This window comes from Hylobates moloch, unplaced genomic scaffold, assembly GCF_009828535.3.
Source record: "Hylobates moloch isolate HMO894 unplaced genomic scaffold, HMol_V3 SCAFFOLD_4, whole genome shotgun sequence".
In the NCBI taxonomy this organism is placed as follows: domain Eukaryota; kingdom Metazoa; phylum Chordata; class Mammalia; order Primates; family Hylobatidae; genus Hylobates; species Hylobates moloch.
Genome location: NW_026652279.1, coordinates 40,089,672 through 40,110,212, shown reverse-complemented (window position 1 = coordinate 40,110,212; position 20,541 = coordinate 40,089,672). Strand labels below are relative to the sequence as shown.

General features: G+C 43.7%; 1 protein-coding gene across 1 annotated transcript in view; it reads left to right on the top strand.

Moving 5' to 3' along the window:
- Positions 1 to 20,541, top strand: part of FBXO40 (F-box protein 40) — a 38,814-nt gene that overhangs the window by 7,753 nt on the left and 10,520 nt on the right. Inside the window, exon 2 of the mRNA XM_032150059.2 lies at positions 20,016 to 20,048. Within this exon, the coding sequence (XP_032005950.1) occupies positions 20,046 to 20,048 (3 nt within the window). The 5' untranslated portion in view covers positions 20,016 to 20,045. The remainder of the gene's footprint in view (positions 1 to 20,015; positions 20,049 to 20,541) is intronic.

Here is a 20,541-nt window from a genome sequence, read left to right as displayed (position 1 = left end):
CCCAGCCATGAATAAACTATTGAGAGTTCCAGATTGACCCTTATATCAGTGAGAACAATTTCCCCCACACATACAACAAAAGGCTCAGATGTGATTTGTTTATAGATGTGAGGCTATTTCATCTTCCCCCTTCCTTTCATTGCCAAACTTCTCTGGAGTGGTCTCCACTCACCGTGCCTTTCTGCTCTGCACATGTCCTCTCTCAAAGTCACTCATCGGGTGTAGCTCCAAAGCCTGGTAGGAGAGCTTTAAATAGCAACATGAAAAAAAAAAAAAGCATCTTTGTTATCTCTTAAAGGGACATTTTCAGGTAACTTCAAGGAGCTGGAGAACAATAAGGCTGTACCACAAATATTTCCAGCTTCAATAATACTGTTCCCAAGAACCATACTCCATAGTGCTGAAGGGTAAGAAATGATTGAGCTTAAGTGTTAGTCACCAGTGTCCCTCCAGCCAGACACATCCCTGCTGCTGGGGCAGAGTTCTCACTGCACACATGGAAGCACACCAAACTAGCCAGCCCATCTTTTCCTTCCCAGGAACTGAGCTCAACTTAATGACAGAACAGGCTGGCAAATATGAAGTTAGACATTCCTGGAGCTGGTAGCTTTTTTCACAGAGCATTATTCCATTTGTGGTTTTCCCCTTCTTTCCCACCTAAAAAGCAGCAGGGGACTCTGAATTATCCAGACTTTGTCCTCACTGGTGAATTTATCTTCCGAATAAAAATAGATGGCCACATTCTCTCAGCCAGGACAGGCCCTGCCAACAATGGAGTGTATGCTTAATAGCTTTTCCTTCCTCTACAAGCAAACAACACATTTTCAATGGCCAAAGGTCCCACTGCACAGCTAAAATGCCACACTTGCTCTGGCAAGAGCTCTTTGGGGACCTGCCATAAGCAGTGGCATTGTCATCATTGTTCTTAACTTTGCAGTATCATTTGAGGCCGTAGCTCACTTTTTCCTTTGCATCTATGACACCATAGTCCTGACTCTTTTAGCTCTCTGATCTCGCCTTCTCTGGTTCTACTTCTTCCTAATTTCCCCCAAAGCCATCATACTTGGCTATGTACTTCATGGCTCCAATTTCTTTTTTTTTCTTTTTCTTTTTTTTTTTTTTGAGACGGAGTCTCGCTCTTTCACCCAGGCTGGAGTGCCATGGCTCCAATTTCTATTCTGTTTTTACTTTCCCACATATGGCTTCCTCTCTCACTTGTAAGTGGATACTTCTCAAATCTGCATCTCCACATTCCAGTCTCTCATCTTCCCATCCATGAGATCTATCATCCTCTCAAGCAACTTGTGTTAAACTTTCAGGACCCATCTTTCCTCCCCAAATTGTTCCCTCTTTAGATCTCTATTTTTCTCAAAAATTATAGCCAACATTCCTTTTTCCTGGTTTGAAATCTTGGCATCAACTTTGTTTCCTTTTTTACCATCCCAGCCAGAAATAAAAATTTGATTCTCCCTTTGTAATGTCTTCTATGTGTCTCATCTTGACTATTTTTACTGTCATTGGTCTCACCCATCCAAGCCTCCACTGCATTCTCTACACAGCAGTTTCTAACTCTAGATCTTCCTACTCCATTTATTCCTCCAGTACTCTTACTTAACACCCGAATTACAGTATTAGATGGCTCCCTATTGTGTATCAAATAATTTCAGATGCTTTAGCCTAATATTTAAAAATTTCCACATTAAGTCCATAATGGACTTTTTTTTTTCCAAAAGTGACCTGGAATATGGCAGGAATCTACATGTATATTACATTGCATGTTAAGAGATCAGTAGCTGGACTCTTGGACCCAAAAGATGTGTTTCCTGTTGGATCCTATTCTGCTCCATCACAGTCCATTTTTGTCCATTCAGGCTTCTGTAACAAAAGATTCTAGACTGGGCAGCTTACAGACAACAGAAACTATTTGGAGACTGGAAAAGCCAAGATCAAGATGCCGGCACATTCTGTGTCTGGTAAGGGCCTTCTTGGGTCACAGACTGCCATCTTTTACTCCTGTCCTCATGTGGTGGAAGGGACAAAGGATCTCTCTTGGGCTTCTTTTATAAGGGCACTAATTCTGTTCATGAGGATTTTACCCTGATGTCTTAATTGTTGCCAGAAAAGAGTGTCCTGATCCAGACCCCAAGAGCGGATTCTTAGATTCCCACAGGAAAGAATTCGAGGCAAGTCACAGAGCACAGTGAAATAGCAAGTTTATTGGAAACTACTGTGTTACAGACTAGGGCATCCTCAGCAAGAGGAGGAGCGCTCCATCTTTTGTTAGTGTCTGTACTTACAAGAAACTATAAAGAGGTAAATTAAACTTGGAATGTGCAGACATGCTCCGATGTGCTCACTAAAGGTAGTGGCTGTCAGTGTTATCGATGACCATCAATCCTTTAACCTCAGCTTGCTCTTTAACATTATCTTTAAGTAAAGAGGGCTGCACTCTCAGGACATCTGGACATTCTGCAGGCTTGGTGAGAGACGTTTTGTCTGGCCATAAATATTCTGTAATTATAAGTGGTGGTCAGCTTGGGATGTGGCTATTTTCAGACCATAAGTATTAATCTTATAGGTGCTTTGTGGGTGCCTCACTATTCACTGAAAGAAGACATCACTCTGGTCATGGTTTTTTTTTTTTTTTTTGAGATGTAGTCTCACTCTGTTGCCCAGGCTGGAGTGCAATGGCACGATCTCGGCTCACTGCAACCTCCACCTCTCCGGCTCAAACGATTCTCCTGCCTCAGCTTCCCAAGGAGCTGGAACTAAAGGCATGTGCCACCACGCCCAGATAATTTTTTGTATTTTTAGTAGAGATGGGGTTTCACCATGTTAGCCAGGATGGTCTCGATCTCTTGACCTCGTGATCTGCCTGTCTTGGCCTCCCAAAGTTCTGGGATTACAGGCATGGGCCACCACGCCCAGCTCTGGTCATGTTTTATTAAGCCAGAGGCCTGGTGAGTAGAGGTTCCTCTAACATATTTCCCCCTTCTGTCATGAGTGGACCCTTAATACTAAGGGACACTGAAGGGCAGAGGTCAGTCTTCTGCAACCTCTTCCTGCTGAGAAAGGTCATTGATGTTAACTCTGCCTAACTTTAAGGGACCTGTCATGTTGGGAGGGGTCTTAACCAGAGGTAGCTTGAAGCTGTTGCAGTTAACTGGAGGAGTGATAGGTCTGTAGGTTTGTAGGTCACTCATAAGTTGATATCCTAAACATAGAAACTTATAAAATAAGAATTATAGCTATAATTGTAAATCATGATATATGAGTACCATACATTGTGAATTAAGGATTAATAATAAGAATAGGGCCTAGTAAACCCTATGTTCCATACAAAACATGCAGCAACAATAAAATCCACAACGTAAAGCTATGCCTATTCCAATTATTATAGCTGGGGTGACAAAAAGAATTTTTTCCACCATGATGGCCCTGACCCAAACCACAATGTTAGCCATTATCTAAAGAAAGTGTGGGATTAGAAATGGCTTTAATTTGTTGATGCATATCTGGAGGGCCAAAGAAATATTGTCTGAGTTATTTGGGATATATATACAATATTTGCTTCTGATAACAGCACAGGTTCCTCCCTGTGCCGCAGTCAGAGTATCTAATGACATTCTGTTTTGCATGACAGCCTTACGCATATAATACATTTCAGCATTTATAAAAGATATATCTCACAGGCTGTTACTTATAGCCCATTGGGTATCATTGGCAATGACCTCAACATGCCAGATGCCGTCTTATAATCTAATAGATGGTAGAAAGAGTGAGGCCAAGTGGTTATACCTATGAAAAATGGATCTGGCCCACATACCGGTTATGTGGAGAAGGTTGGCTGGCTTTATTTTTTATTTATTTATTTATTTTTTTGATACAGTCTCCCTCTGTTGCCAAGGCTGGAGTGTGGTGGCATGATCTCAGCTCACTGCAACCTCCACTTCCCGGATTCAAGCAATTTTCCTGCCTCAGCCTGCCAAGTAGCTGGGATTACCGGTGTGCACCACCACACCTGGATAATTGGCCAGGCTGGTCTCAAATTCCTGACCTCAAGTGATTCACCCACCTCGGCCTCCCAAAGTGCTGGGATTACAGGCTGGCCTGGTGGCTGGCTTTTTAAAATAGTCTTTGTCCAGTGACCTGGGGTCAAGATAAGCTTCATGTACAATGTCCTAGACACCCAGAAGGCAATCATGGCCAAAGATTGGTGCTACATATCCAATGAGCTCCTAAGGGATGCATATCAGTTGGGTTTTGGTCGTTGCGACTAATCAGTAGCAGATAAGTCCATTTGTTGCAGGACTATGGTATGTTGGCATTGTCTTGCAGGAATCCATCCCATGACACAAGTAGCATTTGTCAAAGCATCAAGGGAGTGATTCCATTGTTCCTAACACAATGGGACTACCTGACTTAGGTGTCCTGCAGAAGTGGTTAGTCATAGAAAACCATCCCAAGTCTGAAGAAATCATTCTTCAAAACTGGAGTTTTTGAGCTTTTTAGTTTGGATGTTTATCTTTGGGTCTAGAAAGGAAGTGCCCAGTGCAAGAAACTTTTCTGTGGTCTCATTTACTGAGAATGGCTTCCTATGCCCAGAATTGTTAAAAGTATTATTAATTGGCCATTGGGTTACATTGTTCCAAGTTAGGCCAGACGTTTGTGCTTCTGTCCATTGTTTAAGTCCCTCTAAGTATGTCCGTAAGTTATCTAAGCATGTCCCTGTGTGGGGAATATCCACTAGGGCAAGCCTGAGGTGCTAGAGAAGGGCAATAGCTCACAAATCCAGCAAGGGGATATCGGCATAGTCCTGTGCCCATTGTAAGAACAGATTTGAACCTCCAGCAATAGTGAAAGGAAGGATAGAAGCCCCAAAACAGATATGAGTAAAAGAGAAGCTACGTTCTATAGTTATATCCTGTAAGGGCACAGATATTGCTTACCCACAGCTGGGACAGACTCATACCAGTAAAAGTAAAAGATGACCAGGAGGAGGATCACGAAGACTAACCTTGCCCCCAAGCTTATCCAGAGCATCACTTTGCAGTAAGAAGCTTCCAAGGATTTCTCCTGAAGAGGAAGTGTAAACCTTCTACTGGCTCACAAGAGACTGGGTGTCAGAAGTGTAGACCTTCTACTGGCTCACAAGAGTAGACTAGATTAGCAGACTGGGCATCGGTAGCTCGTGGGGCTCCATAAGAAACAGGTTTAATTCAAGACAAATGTATCTAACTGTGAATCTCTTGCAGTTTAACTGCTACTGGAGTGCTCAGAGCACTTGATATGGTCCTTTCCACATTGGGGAAACCTGCTTGCTACAGACCCTTCCATTCAAGTCTTCAGAAAAGTTAAATACTCTACTTGAACTGAAACAGAATTTTCCTCTCATGTGGGGAGGTAAAGCCTTTTATATCCATATTCACACAATGCGTTTTGCACTTGTCCTAGATTGATAACATGTTTTTGTAATTAATGAATCATTTTATCTATTAGGAGATTTGCAGTTAGGAAAGGCCTTCCATATGTTAATGCAAAGGGACTTAATTATAAGTTTCCCTTTGGAGCAGCTCAAACCTGCAGTAAAGCTACAGGCAATAGAGATAGCCAGGTCTCTGATGTTTCCTGGCAAAATTTAGCTGGAGTCCTCTTTAGCCTATGATTAACCCTTTCCACCTTTGCAGAGGAGTGGGGTCTCCATGCAGAACCAAGATGGTATTGGATTCCCAATGCCGAATATGGCTTTTTTTATAATTTTTTTTATTATTTACTATTTGTTTCTCTTTTTCTTATTTATAACACTCCTCCAGAATCAATTTGGGATGTATCTTAACCTCTGGTACCCAAGCAATAGCCTCAGAATGGAAGGAAGCTCATTCAAGAGCCCCAGACCAAGAAACCAATGTGGGCCTTTTTAGGGATGGCTGGGTTCTGCCACTTATGGGTGCCTGGATTTGGGCAAACATTTCAAGCCTCTATGTGAGGTTCTATAAAGGACAGATTTAAAACCCTTTGATTGGAATGAGAATTGCAGACAAAACTTCAATACTGTCAAAGTGAAATTGCGCTCTGTTCCAGCCTTAGGAATCCCCAACTTGGATAAGCCATTTTTCCTTTATGTGGCCAGAAAGCAAGGTATGGCCTTGGATGTTCTTGTCCAAAAATTGGGGAATATTCCACAGCCAGTAGCCTACTTTTCTAAGCAACTAGACCATGTGGCTTCTGCATGGCCTGGATGCCTTTGGGCTGTTGCAGCTACTGCTCTTCTGGTAGATGAAGCTAATACACTAACATTAGGATAGCACCTGGAGGTTTTGACCACACACCAAGGCAGGGTTATGCCTGCCTTGAAACAACTTTGCAATCTTTCAGGTAACCCAAACTGAGGAATTATTTCTTTTAATAAACTTTTAGATAGGCTTGGTGTGGTGGCTCACGCTGTATTCCCAGAAGTTTGAAAGGCCTAGGCAGGTGAATCGCCTGAGGTCAAGAGTTTGAGACTAGCCTGGCCAATATGGTGAAACCTTGTCTCTACTAAAAATACAAAAATTAGCTGGGCATAGTGGTGCATGCCTGTAGTCCCAGCTACTTGGGAGGCTGAGGCAGGAGAATCACTTGAACTCAGAAGGCTGAGGTTGCAGTGAGCCGAGATCATGCCGCATTGCACTCCAGCTTGGGCGACAAGCGTGAAACTCCATCTCAAAAAAAAAAAAAAAATTTAGAGACCTCTAAAGCTCTTTTTTTTTTTGAGATGGAGTCTCACTCTGTCACCCAGACTGGAGTGCAGTAGCACGATCTCGGCTCACTGCAAGCTCCGCCTTCTGGGTTCATGCCATTCTCCTGCCTCAGCCTCCCAAGTAGCTGAGACTACAGGCGCCTGCCACCACGCCCGGCTAATTTTTTGTATTTTTAGTAGAGACGGGGTTTCACTGTGTTAGCCAGGATGGTCTCGATCCCCTGACCTTGTGATCCCCCACCTCGGCCTCCCAAAGTGCTGGGATTACAGGCGTGAGCCACCGCGCCTGGCCGAGACCTCTAAAGCTCTTTTGGATCGAGTGGGGGAAAGCCTTAACCTAACCAGTGAAGGTAACAATAAACACCAGTAAATATTTGAATCCCCTACAGAGAGGCATTTAAATAAAGTCTAGTTGCCAGACTTCATCCAGATAAGTTCCTCTATGTTGGACAGGTTTAACTAGAGGTGGGGGCAATGGCTGGCTGCTTGGGTTATTTTGGGCATAGAGCTTTCTGGCTGAAGTCATTTGTTTTAGTGTCTTGAAAAGTTTTCCCATAAATAAATAAGATATCAACTGAAATAAAGAATCCCTTCCCAAATGAGTGGAATAATGAAAATGCTTAACTATTTTCCACTGATTGGCACTTGGCATTAGTAATTTATTATCATTAGCCAGCCAGAGGGGTCCCGGGCCAAATTGTGATCCCTGGCCCATTTTTGTTCTTCCTTGGAGTACACTGGCTCAGCTGTATCTGGGGCTGTGGGCACTAGGATGCCCATAAGCGTAACTGGCTCTTTTAGTGCAGTGGCTTTGGCCCCCACATCTGCAAGGGCATTTCCTTTAATAATATCATCAAAATGTGCTCTGCAATGAATTACAGCCATTTCCTTTGGCAGTAAAACAGCATCTAACAAGCTCAAAATATCTGAGTGATGTTTTCTGGAGGAGTCCTTAGCGTTGAGGAGTCCCCACTCTTTCCAAATGTCGGCATGACCATGAAGCATTAAAAAGGCATACTTGGAATCATCATAAATGTTAATTTTACATCCTTTTCCAATTGCAGGGCCCTAGTAAGAGCAATTAGCTCAGCTTCCATCTGTAAACTATTCTGTCTCAGGATTGTTAAGGGGCTCATCTCTTAAGTTTGGCCTGCTAGAATAAATTTGCTCCATAACCTGTATGCAGGAATGGTTTAGAGCATCTGTGGAGTTTGGCAGACAAGCAGCTGGGTTTACTTGGCGAACTTTAAGAGTTATGTCTGGTGTGTCTAACAGTAAGGCCTGATGCTTTAATAAACATCCTCCCATCATCCACTGGTGCCCTTTAGCTTCTAAGACCCCCTGGACTTGGTGTGTGGTCAAAACCTCCAGGTGCTATCCTAATGTTAGTGTATTAGCTTCATCTACCAGAAGAGCAGTAGCTGCAACAGCCCAAAGGCATCCAGGCCATGCAGAAGCCACATGGTCCAGTTGCTTAGAAAAGTAGGCTACTGGCTGTGGAATATTCCCCAATTTTTGGACAAGAACATCCAAGGCCATACCTTGCTTTCTGGCCACATAAAGGAAAAATGGCTTATCCAAGTTGGGGATTCCTAAGGCTGGAACAGAGCCCAATTTCACTTTGACAGTATTGAAGTTTTGTCTGCAATTCTCATTCCAATCAAAGGGTTTTAAATCTGTCCTTTATAGCACCTCACATAGAGGCTTGAAATGTTTGCCCAAATCCAGGCACCCATAAGTGGCAGAACCCAGCCATCCCTAAAAAGGCCCACATTGGTTTCTTGGTCTGGGGCTCTTGAATGAGCTTCCTTCCATTCTGAGGCTATTGCTTGGGTACCAGAGGTTAAGATACATCCCAAATTGATTCTGGAGGAGTGTTATAAATAAGAAAAAGAGAAACAAATAGTAAATAATAAAAAAATTTATAAAAAAAGACATATTCAAAATATTTGACTTTCTGAGTAGAAATCTGAGTCTTGTGTGGTGACACCCTATATCCACTAGTTCCCAGGAAACTTAGCAATTTAACAGTAGTATTATCTGAGTTCTCTTTAGTTGGGCTAGCAATGAGCAAATCATCTACATACTAGATAGTTGTGCCATTTTGCAGCTGTAGATTCTTCAAGTTCTTAGCTAGAGCATTTCCAGACAAGTGTGGGTTATCCCGCAACCCTTGAGGGAGAACTGTCCAGGTTAGTTGTGAGGTTGAATGAGTATCTGGATCATTCCATTCAAAGTCAAACAGATGTGTGGATCTGGATGCATTGGGTGCACAAAAATGCATCCTTATCTTCCTTTTTTCTCTCCTCAGGGGAGAGGAACAAAATAACACTCGTTTGCTTTATGCTCTCTGAAGGTAACCATGCCTTGCAGCCGAATCAATAAATTCCTCCCCAGTAATGGGTAGGGCATGCAGGTAGTACTAAAAAGCCATGCAAGAAAACCAGAATCCCTGAAGGACAGCTTAAAGGATAAGGAAAGTGGCATTTCTGGGCTTGCCCATCAATGCCTGTACAGCTATAGAAGACAGGGCTCCATTATGCTGGGCCAGAACAAAGTAAACTGCTCCCGTATTGAATAAGAAATTAATAATCTTATCTGCCACTTCAAGAGTCACCTGAGTCTCCTCCAGAGCAATGGCTAATTGTCCAACAGGAACTGAGGTGTGAAGTCTCGGACCAGTCACTCTTAGGTCTGTTGGGCCATATGGGTTCAGGAGCCAACTCTTGGGAGCACAGGGCATTCCCTCTTCCAGTGACCAACCTTCTTACAGAAAACACATTGGTTTACACCCAGGGCACAGTGGCCCAGGGCACAGTGGCTCAGAGGCCCAGAATGGGGCTTTCTGCCTGCTAGCTTCCTCTGGCAGGGCTTGGGGGATAAGGGGCTGGCTCTGAAAGGGTGAAGAGCTTAAGGCTGCAGCTAAAAGCTGGGCCTTTTGGGATGTTTGCTTTACTTTCTCTGCCTCCTCTGCCCTATCTTGACCATTGAAAATTGTAAAAGTCATGTCTAAAAGCTGATTTATGGAAGTCCAGGGGCCTAAGTTTGCTTTTGTAGCTTCCTGCAGATATCAGGAGCAGACTGGGTTATGAAATGAACTCCTAGCAATGCCTGTCCCTCCTTGAAGTCAGGGTCAGTGTTAGTATATTTCCTCAAGGCCTCAATTAACTGCCCTTGGAACAAGGTTGGGTTTTCATCCTTTCCCTGAGTAATTTCCCTGACTTTATCATAATTAACAGGCTTTATCACAAATCTTCTCATTGCTTCAAGGAGGCAAATAATCATATGGTTTCTCCTCTCTAGGTTCTTCCTTCCTTTTTTTATTGTTGTTTTTTTCCTCGAGACGGAGTCTTACTCTGTTGCCCAGGCTGGGGTGCAGTGGCAAGATCTTGGCTCACTGCAACCTCTGCCTCCCAGATTCAGGTGAGTTCTCCTGGCTCAGCTTCCCAAGTAGCTGGGACCACAGGCACATGCCACCACATACGGCTAATTTTTGTGTTTTTAGTAGAGACAGGGTTTCACCACATTGCCCAGGCTGGTCTCAAACTCCTGACCTCAAGTGATCTACCCACCTTGGCTGCCCAAACTTACTTCCTCTTAATAACTCCAATTTAGGTCCCAGTCAGGCACTGCTGTACCTCCTACTGGATAGATGTCATGCCCCTGGTTGCAGGCTGCCACTCCATCTGCATATGCTTTAACAGCTCCCATAATATGCTGCTTTTCTTCTTCTGTGAAGCAGGTAGACAGAAGTATATGCAAATCTTGCCAGGTTAAATCATATGTTGAAGGGGTGGCCCGCCCCTCCACACCTGTGGGTATTTCTAGTTGGGTGGGACGAGAGACTGAGAAAAGAAATAAGACACAGAGACAAAGTATAGAGAAACAACACTGGGCCCAGGGGACTGGCGCTCAGCATACCAAGGACCTGCACTGGCACCGGTCTCTGAGTTCCCTCAGTTTTTATTGATTATTATCTTCATTATTTCAGCAAAAAGGAATGTAGTAGGAGGGCAGGGTGATAATAACGAGAAGGTCAGCAACAAACATGTGAGCAATAGAATCTATGTCATAATTAAGTTCAAGGGAAGGTACTATGCCTGGATGTGCACGTAAGCCAGATTTATGTTTCTCTCCACCCAAACATCTCAGTGGAGTAAAGACTAACAAGGCAGCATTGCTGCAAACATGTCTTGCTGCCCACCATAGGGCGGTTTTTCTTTGATCTCAGAATTGAACAAATGTACAATCGGGTTTTATACCGAGACATTCAGTTCCCGGGGCAGGCAGGAGACAGTGGTCTTCCTCTATCTCAACTGCAAGAGGCTTTCCTCTTTTACCAATCCACCTCAGCACAGACCCTTTACGGGTGTCGGGCCGCGGGACGGTCAGGTGTTTCTCATCCCACGAGGCCATATTTCAGACTATCACATGGGGAGAAACCTTGGACAATACCCCGCTTTCAAGGGCAGAGGTCCCTGCAGCTTTCCGCAGTGCATTGTGCCCCTGGTTTATTGAGACTAGAGAATGGCGATGACCTTTACCAAGTATACTGCTTGTAAACATTTTGTTAACAAGGCATGTCCTGTGCAGCCCTAGATCCCTTAAACCTTGATTTTATACAACGTATGTTTTTGTGAGCTCCAGGTTGGGTCAAAGTGGCTGGGGCAAAGCTACAAATTAACAACATCTCAGCAAAGCAATTGTTTAAAGTACAGGTCTTTTTCAAAATGGAGTCTCTTATGTCTTCCCTTTCTACATAGACACAGTAACAGTCTGATCTCTCTTTCTTTTCCCTACAATATGTCAGTGTTAGTCTCTCAAATTCATCTATGAATTTTCCTAGACCCTCTAAAAACCAGCTGAATTTTTCCTGGCATAAGGCTGTCAGCCACAGAAAACGGTACATGTACCCATAGAGTGCCTTGTCACCATCTGCCACCTCCTGAAGAGAGCAAAGAGTCAACTTTGACGGCTGGTAAGAGGCCCCACTGAGAGTGGTGCTTGTGGGGCTAGGCTCTTTGGGGAACAAATGTAAGACAGGGCTTGAAGGGTAAGGAGGAGGTGATGGCAGGACATCGGACATCCCCAAATAACTAGGAGGGGTTAATAATACTTTGGACACTTCTGGGGAACTAGGAGTCTGACTTTGTTCCTTCGGAGCACTTGAACTTACAGTGGGGAGTCTGGGACCAGCTGGGGGAAGCCTGGGATTAGGAGGCTCTTGCATAAGTGGTCATGAATTATGTCTAGTCCCTCATTTTTCTTTCCTTCTATCAAGCATATACAAGCATATTTTAAATCCTTATCCTGGCTAACCATTAGGAAGACCTGCACACAGAGTATTTCTCCGCACTTAGTTTCCCTTCTACAAAGCAAATCAAGCCGAAGTATAGTGTTAGGGGCTGCTGTAACACCTGAGGTCCACCTTTCTGATCTTCTCAAAGGATATTGGGGCCAGTGTTATATTAAAAAAAAAAAAATTCTCAGCCAGGCATGGTGGCTCACGCCTGTAATCCCAGCACTTTGGGAGGCCGAGGCTGGCGGATCATGAGGTCAGCTGATCGAGACCATCCTGGCTAACACAGTGAAACCCCATCTCTACTAAAAATACAAAAAAATTAGCCGGGCGTGGTGGCGGGTGCCTGTAGTCCCAGCTACTCAGGAGGCTGAGACAGGAGAATGGTGAGAACCTGGGAGGCGGAGCTTTCAGTGAGCCAAGATCCAGCCACTGCACTCCAGCCTGCACGACAGAGTGAGACTCCGTCTCAGAAAAAAAAAAAATTTCTCTTAAGTCCATCCAGTTTAAACCTTCCCTTCCCTAATAGGTTAAAATGCACCCTAGCAATGAGCTCTTCAGGACTGATACCACGTTCTCTACCAGGACTGAAGGTGCTGAATACCACTCCTTGTCCGCAAGATTGTACTGCCTCCAGCCGAGCTCCACTAAAAGGGACAAGATAATTCTTAGTGCCAATTTGGCCAAGGGAGGAACTCCTGGAGCCAGTAGGGTCCCCTTGTTCATATCAGATAATAAGAACAAGTAAGCAGACCCATGGTCACCTGAGGCAATGCCACAAGAAACCCAGCAAAAAAAAGATGTTGAACCAAACAAGGGAAGCGGGCAAGCTGTAACTTGGGATCCTGTGACAAAACTGTCTCAGGGCAAAAATGACATTCTCAGTCTAGAAAGTGGGGCCCGGCTGTCCGTGACCAGCCAATGAAAGATGATCTTCTGATTAATAGACAAGAGAAAACTGTTAAGAAAAAGTCTCCTGTCCTCCATTCTGGGGCTAATTTTTTGTAGGGACAGACATAAAAGAGGCTTTTGCTTAAAGGGCATTTCTAATCTTGTCACATATGGCTGTTAAATACCACACTTTAACTTGTAACTGCAGTAATGGAGAAGTTATTGCCCATCTCTTCCAATAATTAAGGTACAAAAAGACTAGCTCTTGAGTGACTTCTTGTTTCCAGTGTCCCTCAGACAAGTGGTGAATTAAGTCAGAGGAGAGGCAAGGAAAGTAAAAGCTAAACTGTTTGGTGGCCAGGCATGGAGGCTCACGCCTGTAATCCCGACACTTTGGGGGGCCGAGGTGGGCAGATAACTTGAGATCAGTAGTTTGAGACCAGCCTGGCCAACATGGTGAAACACTGTCTCTACTAAAAACACAAAAATCAGACCAGGCGCAGTGGCTCATGTCTGTAATCCCAGCACTTTGGGAGGCCGAGGTGGGCAGATCACGAGGTCAAGAAATCGAGACCATCCTGGCCAACATGGTGAAACCCTGTTTCTATTAAAAATACAAAAATTAGCTGGGTGTGGTGGTGCTTGCCTGTAGTCCCAGCTACTTAGAAGGCTGAGGCAGGAGAATCGCTTGAATCCGGAAGGCGGAGGTTGCAGTGAGCCGAGATTGCGCCACTACATTCCAGCCTGGTGACAGAGCGAGACTCCATCTCAAAAAAAAAAAAAAAAAAAATTAGCTGGGTGTGGTGGTGGGCACCTGTAATCCTAGCTACTCAGGAGGCTGAGGCGGGAGAATTGCTTGAACCCAGGAGGCAGAGGTTGCAGTGAGCCAAAATCGCACCACTGCACTCCAGCCTGGGTGACAGAGTGAGACTCTGTCTCAAAAAAAAAAAAGAAAAAAAGAAAATGCTAAACTGTTTGGGCCATCCTTCCCGTGGCAGCCTCAGGGCTTCTGTGAAACAAAGGCAGCAAGCCAACAGGAGACAAGAAGCAGGACACTCAGGCCAGGTGGATTACTCCCAAGGAGATAGTGGCAAACATCTCATAGGGCCAAATCCATTTTCCAAATAAACCCTGGGGCTTCTAACTCCTTGGGTCCTGGGCCTCAAACTCAAGTAGCAGTGGACAAGCATCCTTGTCCCCTGGAATAGCTCAATGACTCTAAAATGAGCCCCACTTACCCAAAGTCGGCCAATTGATGCTGCGCAGACTGTTTTCCTTCCAAGTGGGAGTCTCTTCTTATTGTCCATCCCCAGACAAGGACACCAGAAGGATGTTGCAGGAAAAGAGGGTCACAACCCAGACACCAAGAGTGGGTTCTTGGATTCTCACAGGAAAGGATTTGAGGCAAGTGAAAGAAGCACATTTGCCGGGTGCAGAGGCTTTCACCTGTAATCCCAGCACTTTGGAAGGCCGAGGCGGGCAGATCACGAGGTCAGGAGATCAAGACTATCCTGGCTAACGCGATGAAACCCCTACAAAAAGTTTGCTGGGTGTGGTGGCACGTGCCTGTAGCCCCAGCTACTCAGGAGGCTGAGACAGGAGAATCGCTTGAACCTGGGAGGTGGAGGTTGCAGTAAGCCAAGATCGTGCCACCTGGGTGACAGAGAGAGCATCTCAAAAAAAAAAAAAAAAAAAAAAAGCACATTTGTTGGAAACTCCTCTGTTACAGACTAGGGCATCCGCAGCAGCAGGAGGAACGCTCCCTCTTTTGTTAGTGTCTCTGCTTATAAGAAACCCAAGGTGGGCAGATTCCTTGAGGTCAGGAGTTTGAAATTAGCCTGGCCAACATGGCAAAACCCTGTCTCTTCTAAAAATATTAAATTAGCCGGGCGTGGTGGTGCGCACGTTTAATCCCAGCTACTGGGAAGGTTGAGGTGGGAGAATCGTTTGAACCCGGGAGGTGGAGGTTGCAGGGAGCCGAGATAGTGCCACTGCACTCCAGTCTGGGCAACAGAGCAACAGAGTGAGACTCTGTCTCCAAAAAAATAAAAAATAAAAAATAAAAAATAAACTATAAAGAAACTATAAGGAGCTAAATTAAACTTGAAATGCGCAGATGTGCTCACTAAAGGTAGTGGCTGTCAGTGTTATTGAAGACCATCAATCTTTTAACCTCAGCTTGCTCATTATCTTTAAGTAAAAAAGGCTGCACTCTCAGGACATCGGGACGCTCTGCAGGCTTGGTGGGAGAAGTTTTGTCTGGCCATAAATATTCTGTAATTATAAGTGGTGGTCAGCTTGGGATGTGGCTGTTTTCAGACCATAAGTATTAATCTTACAGGTGTCTTGTGAGTGCCTCGCTATTCACTTTAAGATGGAGTCACTCTGGTCATGTCTTATTAAACCAGAGGCCTGGTAAGCAGAGCTTCCTCTAACATAATCACTTCTCAAAGGCCCCACGACCAGACACCCTCACATTGGGAATTAGATTTCCACATATGAATTTGTGGGGGGATACAAACATTCAGACCAAAGCACAGTCCAACCCTCTCAGCTACCCCGCTCTGTTCCTCTCCTTCTCTGGCTTTAACACCTTTGTTTATCTTCTGCTGGGCCCTGACCCTGTTTGATGCTCCTGCTTGTGACTTCTCACCTGCCCCCTGACTAGGGCTATTAGGAGTATAAAGCACTCTATCATGATTCCTGTTTCACATTCAGTAGCCCCAGTGGGGTGCAGAACAAGGGTTCTCATTTATTAATGTGCATAAGAATCGGATGGGGAGTGTGTTGAGCATGTAAATTCCAGGAGTACCTCCTTCCCTCAGGTCCAGGGGTACAGTCAGCATCTGTAGCAGTGGAACTTTTTGTGAAGATGGGAATGTTCTATTCTGTGTTGTCCTAAAGAGGAGCTACTAGCCACACGTGGCGATTGAGCACTTGAAATGTGGCGAATGTGACTGAGAAACTGAATTATTCATTTTATTGCATTTGGATTAAATTTAAATAGCCACATGTGGCTGGTGACTATCATATTGAACAGTGCAGATATATAGGTTTAGCAAGCATCACAGCTGACTCTAATGAACAACAGTATTTAAGACTCTAACAAGCCGTCCAGGTGATCCTTACGATCACTTACTGGCAAGTAGTAGTAGGTAATCAACAAATGTTTGTTGAGTAGGTGAATGAGTGGAGGAACTAATAAATGAATGAACCAGACTATAATTTCCTTGCAATTTAAGGCTGTCTCTCCTGAAAAAGAAAATGTGGAGGACTGTTCCAGATTAAAGAGTCTAAAAAGACTTGGCAATCAAATGGAATAAATTGACATTAAAAGGATCCTTGTTCAAAAATGAGAGGTCTTAAAGCCAGACATAGAAGGACACATATTGCATGTTCTCACTCATATGTGAGAACTAAAAAAGTTGATCACATGGAGGTAGAGAATGAATGGTAGTTACCAGAGGCTGGGAAGGGTGTAGGGGATAGTAGGAGAGGGAAGAAGAGAGGTTGGTGAATGGATGTGAACAGACAGAGAAAACAAGTTTTAGTGTTTGATAGCAGAGTAGGGTGACTATAGCTAGCAACAATGTATTGTATATTTCAAAATAGCTAGAAGAGAGGTCTTGAAATGTTCTCAACACATAGAAATGATAAATACTTGACATGTTGACCTACATATCCTGACTTGATTACAGATTCTATATGCATATAAGAAAATATCACATGTACACCATAAATATGCACAAATACTATGTATCAATTAAAAAATTTTGGGCCGGGCACAGGGGCTCACACCTGTAATCCCAGCACTTTGGCAGGCTGAGGCAGGCGGATCACAAGGTCAAGAGATCGAGACCATCCTGGACAACATGGTGAAACCCCGTCTCTACTAAAAATACAAAAAAATTAGCTGGGCATGGTGGTGGGCACCTGTAATCCCAGCTACTCGGAAGGCTGAGGCAGGAGAATCGCTGGAGGCTGAGGCAGGAGAATCACTTGAGCCTGGGAGGCAGAGGTTGCAGTGAGCCGAGATTGTGCCACTGCACTCCAGCCTGGGCAACAGTGTGAGACTCTGTCTCAAAAAAACAACAACAAAAAATTTTTTAAAATACAGTTAGAAGAAATAAGTTCTAGTATTTGATAATACAGTAGAAAAATTATAATTAACAATAATTTATTGCAAATCTCAAAATAACTAAAAGAGGCCAGGCATGGTGGCTCATGCCTGTAATCCCAGCACTTTTGGAGGCCGAGGCAGGCAGATCACTTGAGGTCAGTAGTTCAAGACTAGACTGACCAACGTGGTGAAACCCTGTCTCTACTAAAAACACAAAAATTAGCCAGGCGTGGTGGCGCACGATTGTAATCCCAGCTACTTGGGAATCTGAGGCAGAAGAATCGCTTGAACCCAGGAGGTGGAGGTTTCAGTGAGCTGCGATGTGCCACTGCACTCCAGGCTGGGCAACAGAGTGAAGCTCTGTCAAAAAAAAAAAAAAAAAAAAAAAAGCTAAAAGACAAGAATTATAATGTTCCCAACACAAAGAAAAGTGTTTGAGGTGATAGATATCCCAATTACCCTGATTTGATCATTCCACATTGTATACAGGCATCAAAATATTGCATATACCCCCAAAATATGTACAACTGTTATATATCAATAAAAATGTTTAATAAATAAAAATATTAAAAATTTAAAAATAACTATAATAGACATTTTGGAGACAACTGGTGAAATGTGACTATAGGCATTTTACATGATATTAGAAAAGTATTTTTAGTTTTCTTAGGTGAGATAATATTATTATAAGTCTTTATTCTTAGGAAGTACAAGCTGAAGTACTTACGGATAAAGCATCCTATATCAGCAACTTATTTTCTTTCCTTCTATTTTTTTTTTTTTTTTTTTTTTTTGAGATGGAGTTTCGCTCTGTCGCCCAGGCTGGAGTGCAGTGGCGTGATCTCGATTCATTGCAACCTCTGCTTCCCGGGTTCAAACAATTCTCCTGCCTCAGCCTCCCAAGTAGCTGGGATTACAGGCATATGCCACCGTGCCCAGTTAATTTTTTTTTTTTTTTTGTAATTTTAGTAGAGAGGGGGTTTCACCATGTTGACCAGTCTGGCCTTGAACTCCTGATGTCAGGTGATCACCCGCTTCGGCCTCCCAAAGTGCTGGGGTTACAGGCTTGAGCCACCGCGCCCAGCTGGCAACTTATTTTCAAGTGGCTCAGCCAAAACTGTGTGTGTGTGTGTGTGTGTGTGTGTGTGTGGTTGGGGGGCGGGGAGAGATTGAGAGATTGAGAGAGAGACAGGAGAGAAAGAAAGGACACAAAAATGGTAAAATGTTAGCAATTGTTGAATCTAGATAAAGTATATTTTGGTGTTCGTTGTATGTATTCCTTCACCTTTTCTGTATATTTGAAATGTCTTTTTTTTTTTTTAAGTTGGGGGAAATTTTACCCACAATGAATTGGCAAATTCTAAAGTAAAGTAAAATGGTTTTTTGTTTGTTTGTTTGTTTGTTTGTTTTTGAGACAGGGTCTTACTCCCTCACCCAGGCTGGAGTGCAGTGGTGCCATTACAGCTCACTGCAGCCTTGACCCCTCAGGCTCAAGTTATCCTCCCACGTCAGCGTCACTCTCAAGTAGCTGGGACCATAGGCGTGCACCACCATGCCCCGCTAATTTTTTAACTGTTTTTTTTTTTGTTTGTTTGTTTGTTTTTTTTTTAGTAGAGACAGGGTATTGCTATGTTTCTCAAACTGGTCTTGAACTCCTGGGCTCAAGCAATCAACCCACCGCAGCCTCACAAAGTGCTGAGATTACAGGTGTGAGCCATTGCGCCTGGCCAGATTTTAAACTTATGGATCTTCTGACATTTGGATGCTAACCTCCCCAGTCCATCACAGACTAACACAGTGCTGAAATTATGTTACAAATTCTCTAGACCAGATATTGCAAACTGGCAACCTACAGATCCTATCTGGCCAGCATTCACATTTTTCCTTGGCTCAAATAGAGTGTTGTTTTAAATTGTTAGTTGTTAACTTTAAAATTCAGAGTATTTTTATTTTGATATATTATGTAGTAAAATATTTTGCATTGTGATGAAATATACAATATTACTTTATAATAGCAAACATGTATAGATCACTTCCTGTGAAACAAGCACTGTTCTAAGAGTTTCATGTATATTTAGCTCATTTACTCCTTACAGCAGCACTATGGAATAGGTTCCATTATTATCCTCTCTCTACAGATGGGGAAACTGATGAACAAAGAAGTGAAGTAACTTTCCCAAAGTCTCACAGCCACTGACTTGTAGCACCAGGGTGGAAACCTGTGCGGTCTGCCTTCTAACCACTAAACCATATCACCACTCACAAAAGTCCGCCTCCCCACTGTCTCTGGAAAAACCAGGTCTGGCAACACATTCCCACATGGCATCAATTAACCAGGGCCAAGAAATTTCATTTCCCTGAAGACAGGGCATTTTCTCTTTCACTTGCCAGAGTCTCCATTCAGTCAACTTCTGGGACCTTTGGGGTTTTGACTCCTGCTCTAGCACAGCTGAATGTACCAGGGGAAATGACATGTTACAGATATTTCACAGACACCTACACACTGCCCCAGACCAAGTTAGATGTCAGGCTAACCTCTAAGTGGACAGGAAGCCCCAGTGGAAGAGAAGGTTAGAAGGTAACCTAGGCCAGACTGTGGGTAGAAGAGTATTTAGAATGCCAGGATAATTGTCAGCAGACAATGGAGAAAGTTATAGGAAGCAGAAGTTACACATCCCATGATTGGTAATATGCCCTATCAGTGGGCAGTGGGGGTCAGCGAAAATAACATGGGCCAGCATGGCCTGGATTACAAAGCTGATTCCATCACTTAGCAGCTGTGTGACCTTGGACAAGTTACTTACCTTCAAGTTTCTGTTTCCTTGACTCAAAAATGGGGGTAAAGACATCTCCAGGATGGTGGAAGGAATCAAATGAGACAGTGTGTGAAGTCTCTTTAGCCCCTATTAATATAGGTAACCTAACTGCTTTTCTTACTAATTATTTATATTCGTATTTTCCCCTAGAGCTAAGAAGCAAGAAGAAATTGGGGCGCCATGGTAAGCACCAGGAGCTTATTGAAGCTTCACCTTTGAGAGGTCCAGGTCTTCCTTCATTTATCCTGTAGCCCAAGCAGCTAGCAGACTTGATGTTATGGTTTGATGATATTTATGAACTTTTTTCCAAATCAGAGATGCTGAACAGAACTTGGAAGAAATTGACACAGAGTAAGGGGAAAACAGTTGAGAAGGATTTTTGAGCAAAGAGTTTAAGTGAAAATTTAAATAAAATAGTCAAAAAGCCAGCAATAATCTAAATGGCTAGCAATTCCTTCATTCAGCAAGCACTGAATACCCACAAACGTCCAGGTCCCATGCTAGATGCTAGGGATATAAATGCGAGCAAAACCAGACATGGCTGCTGTCCTCCCAGCCCGCCCTCTGGTGGTAGTTGATTAAATGATATCACACCCGTATTCCAGAATGTTACACTGCCATTATGAAGAAAGTTTGTAAAGAATAACTAATAAAACAATCTAGTTGCATGTTCTAA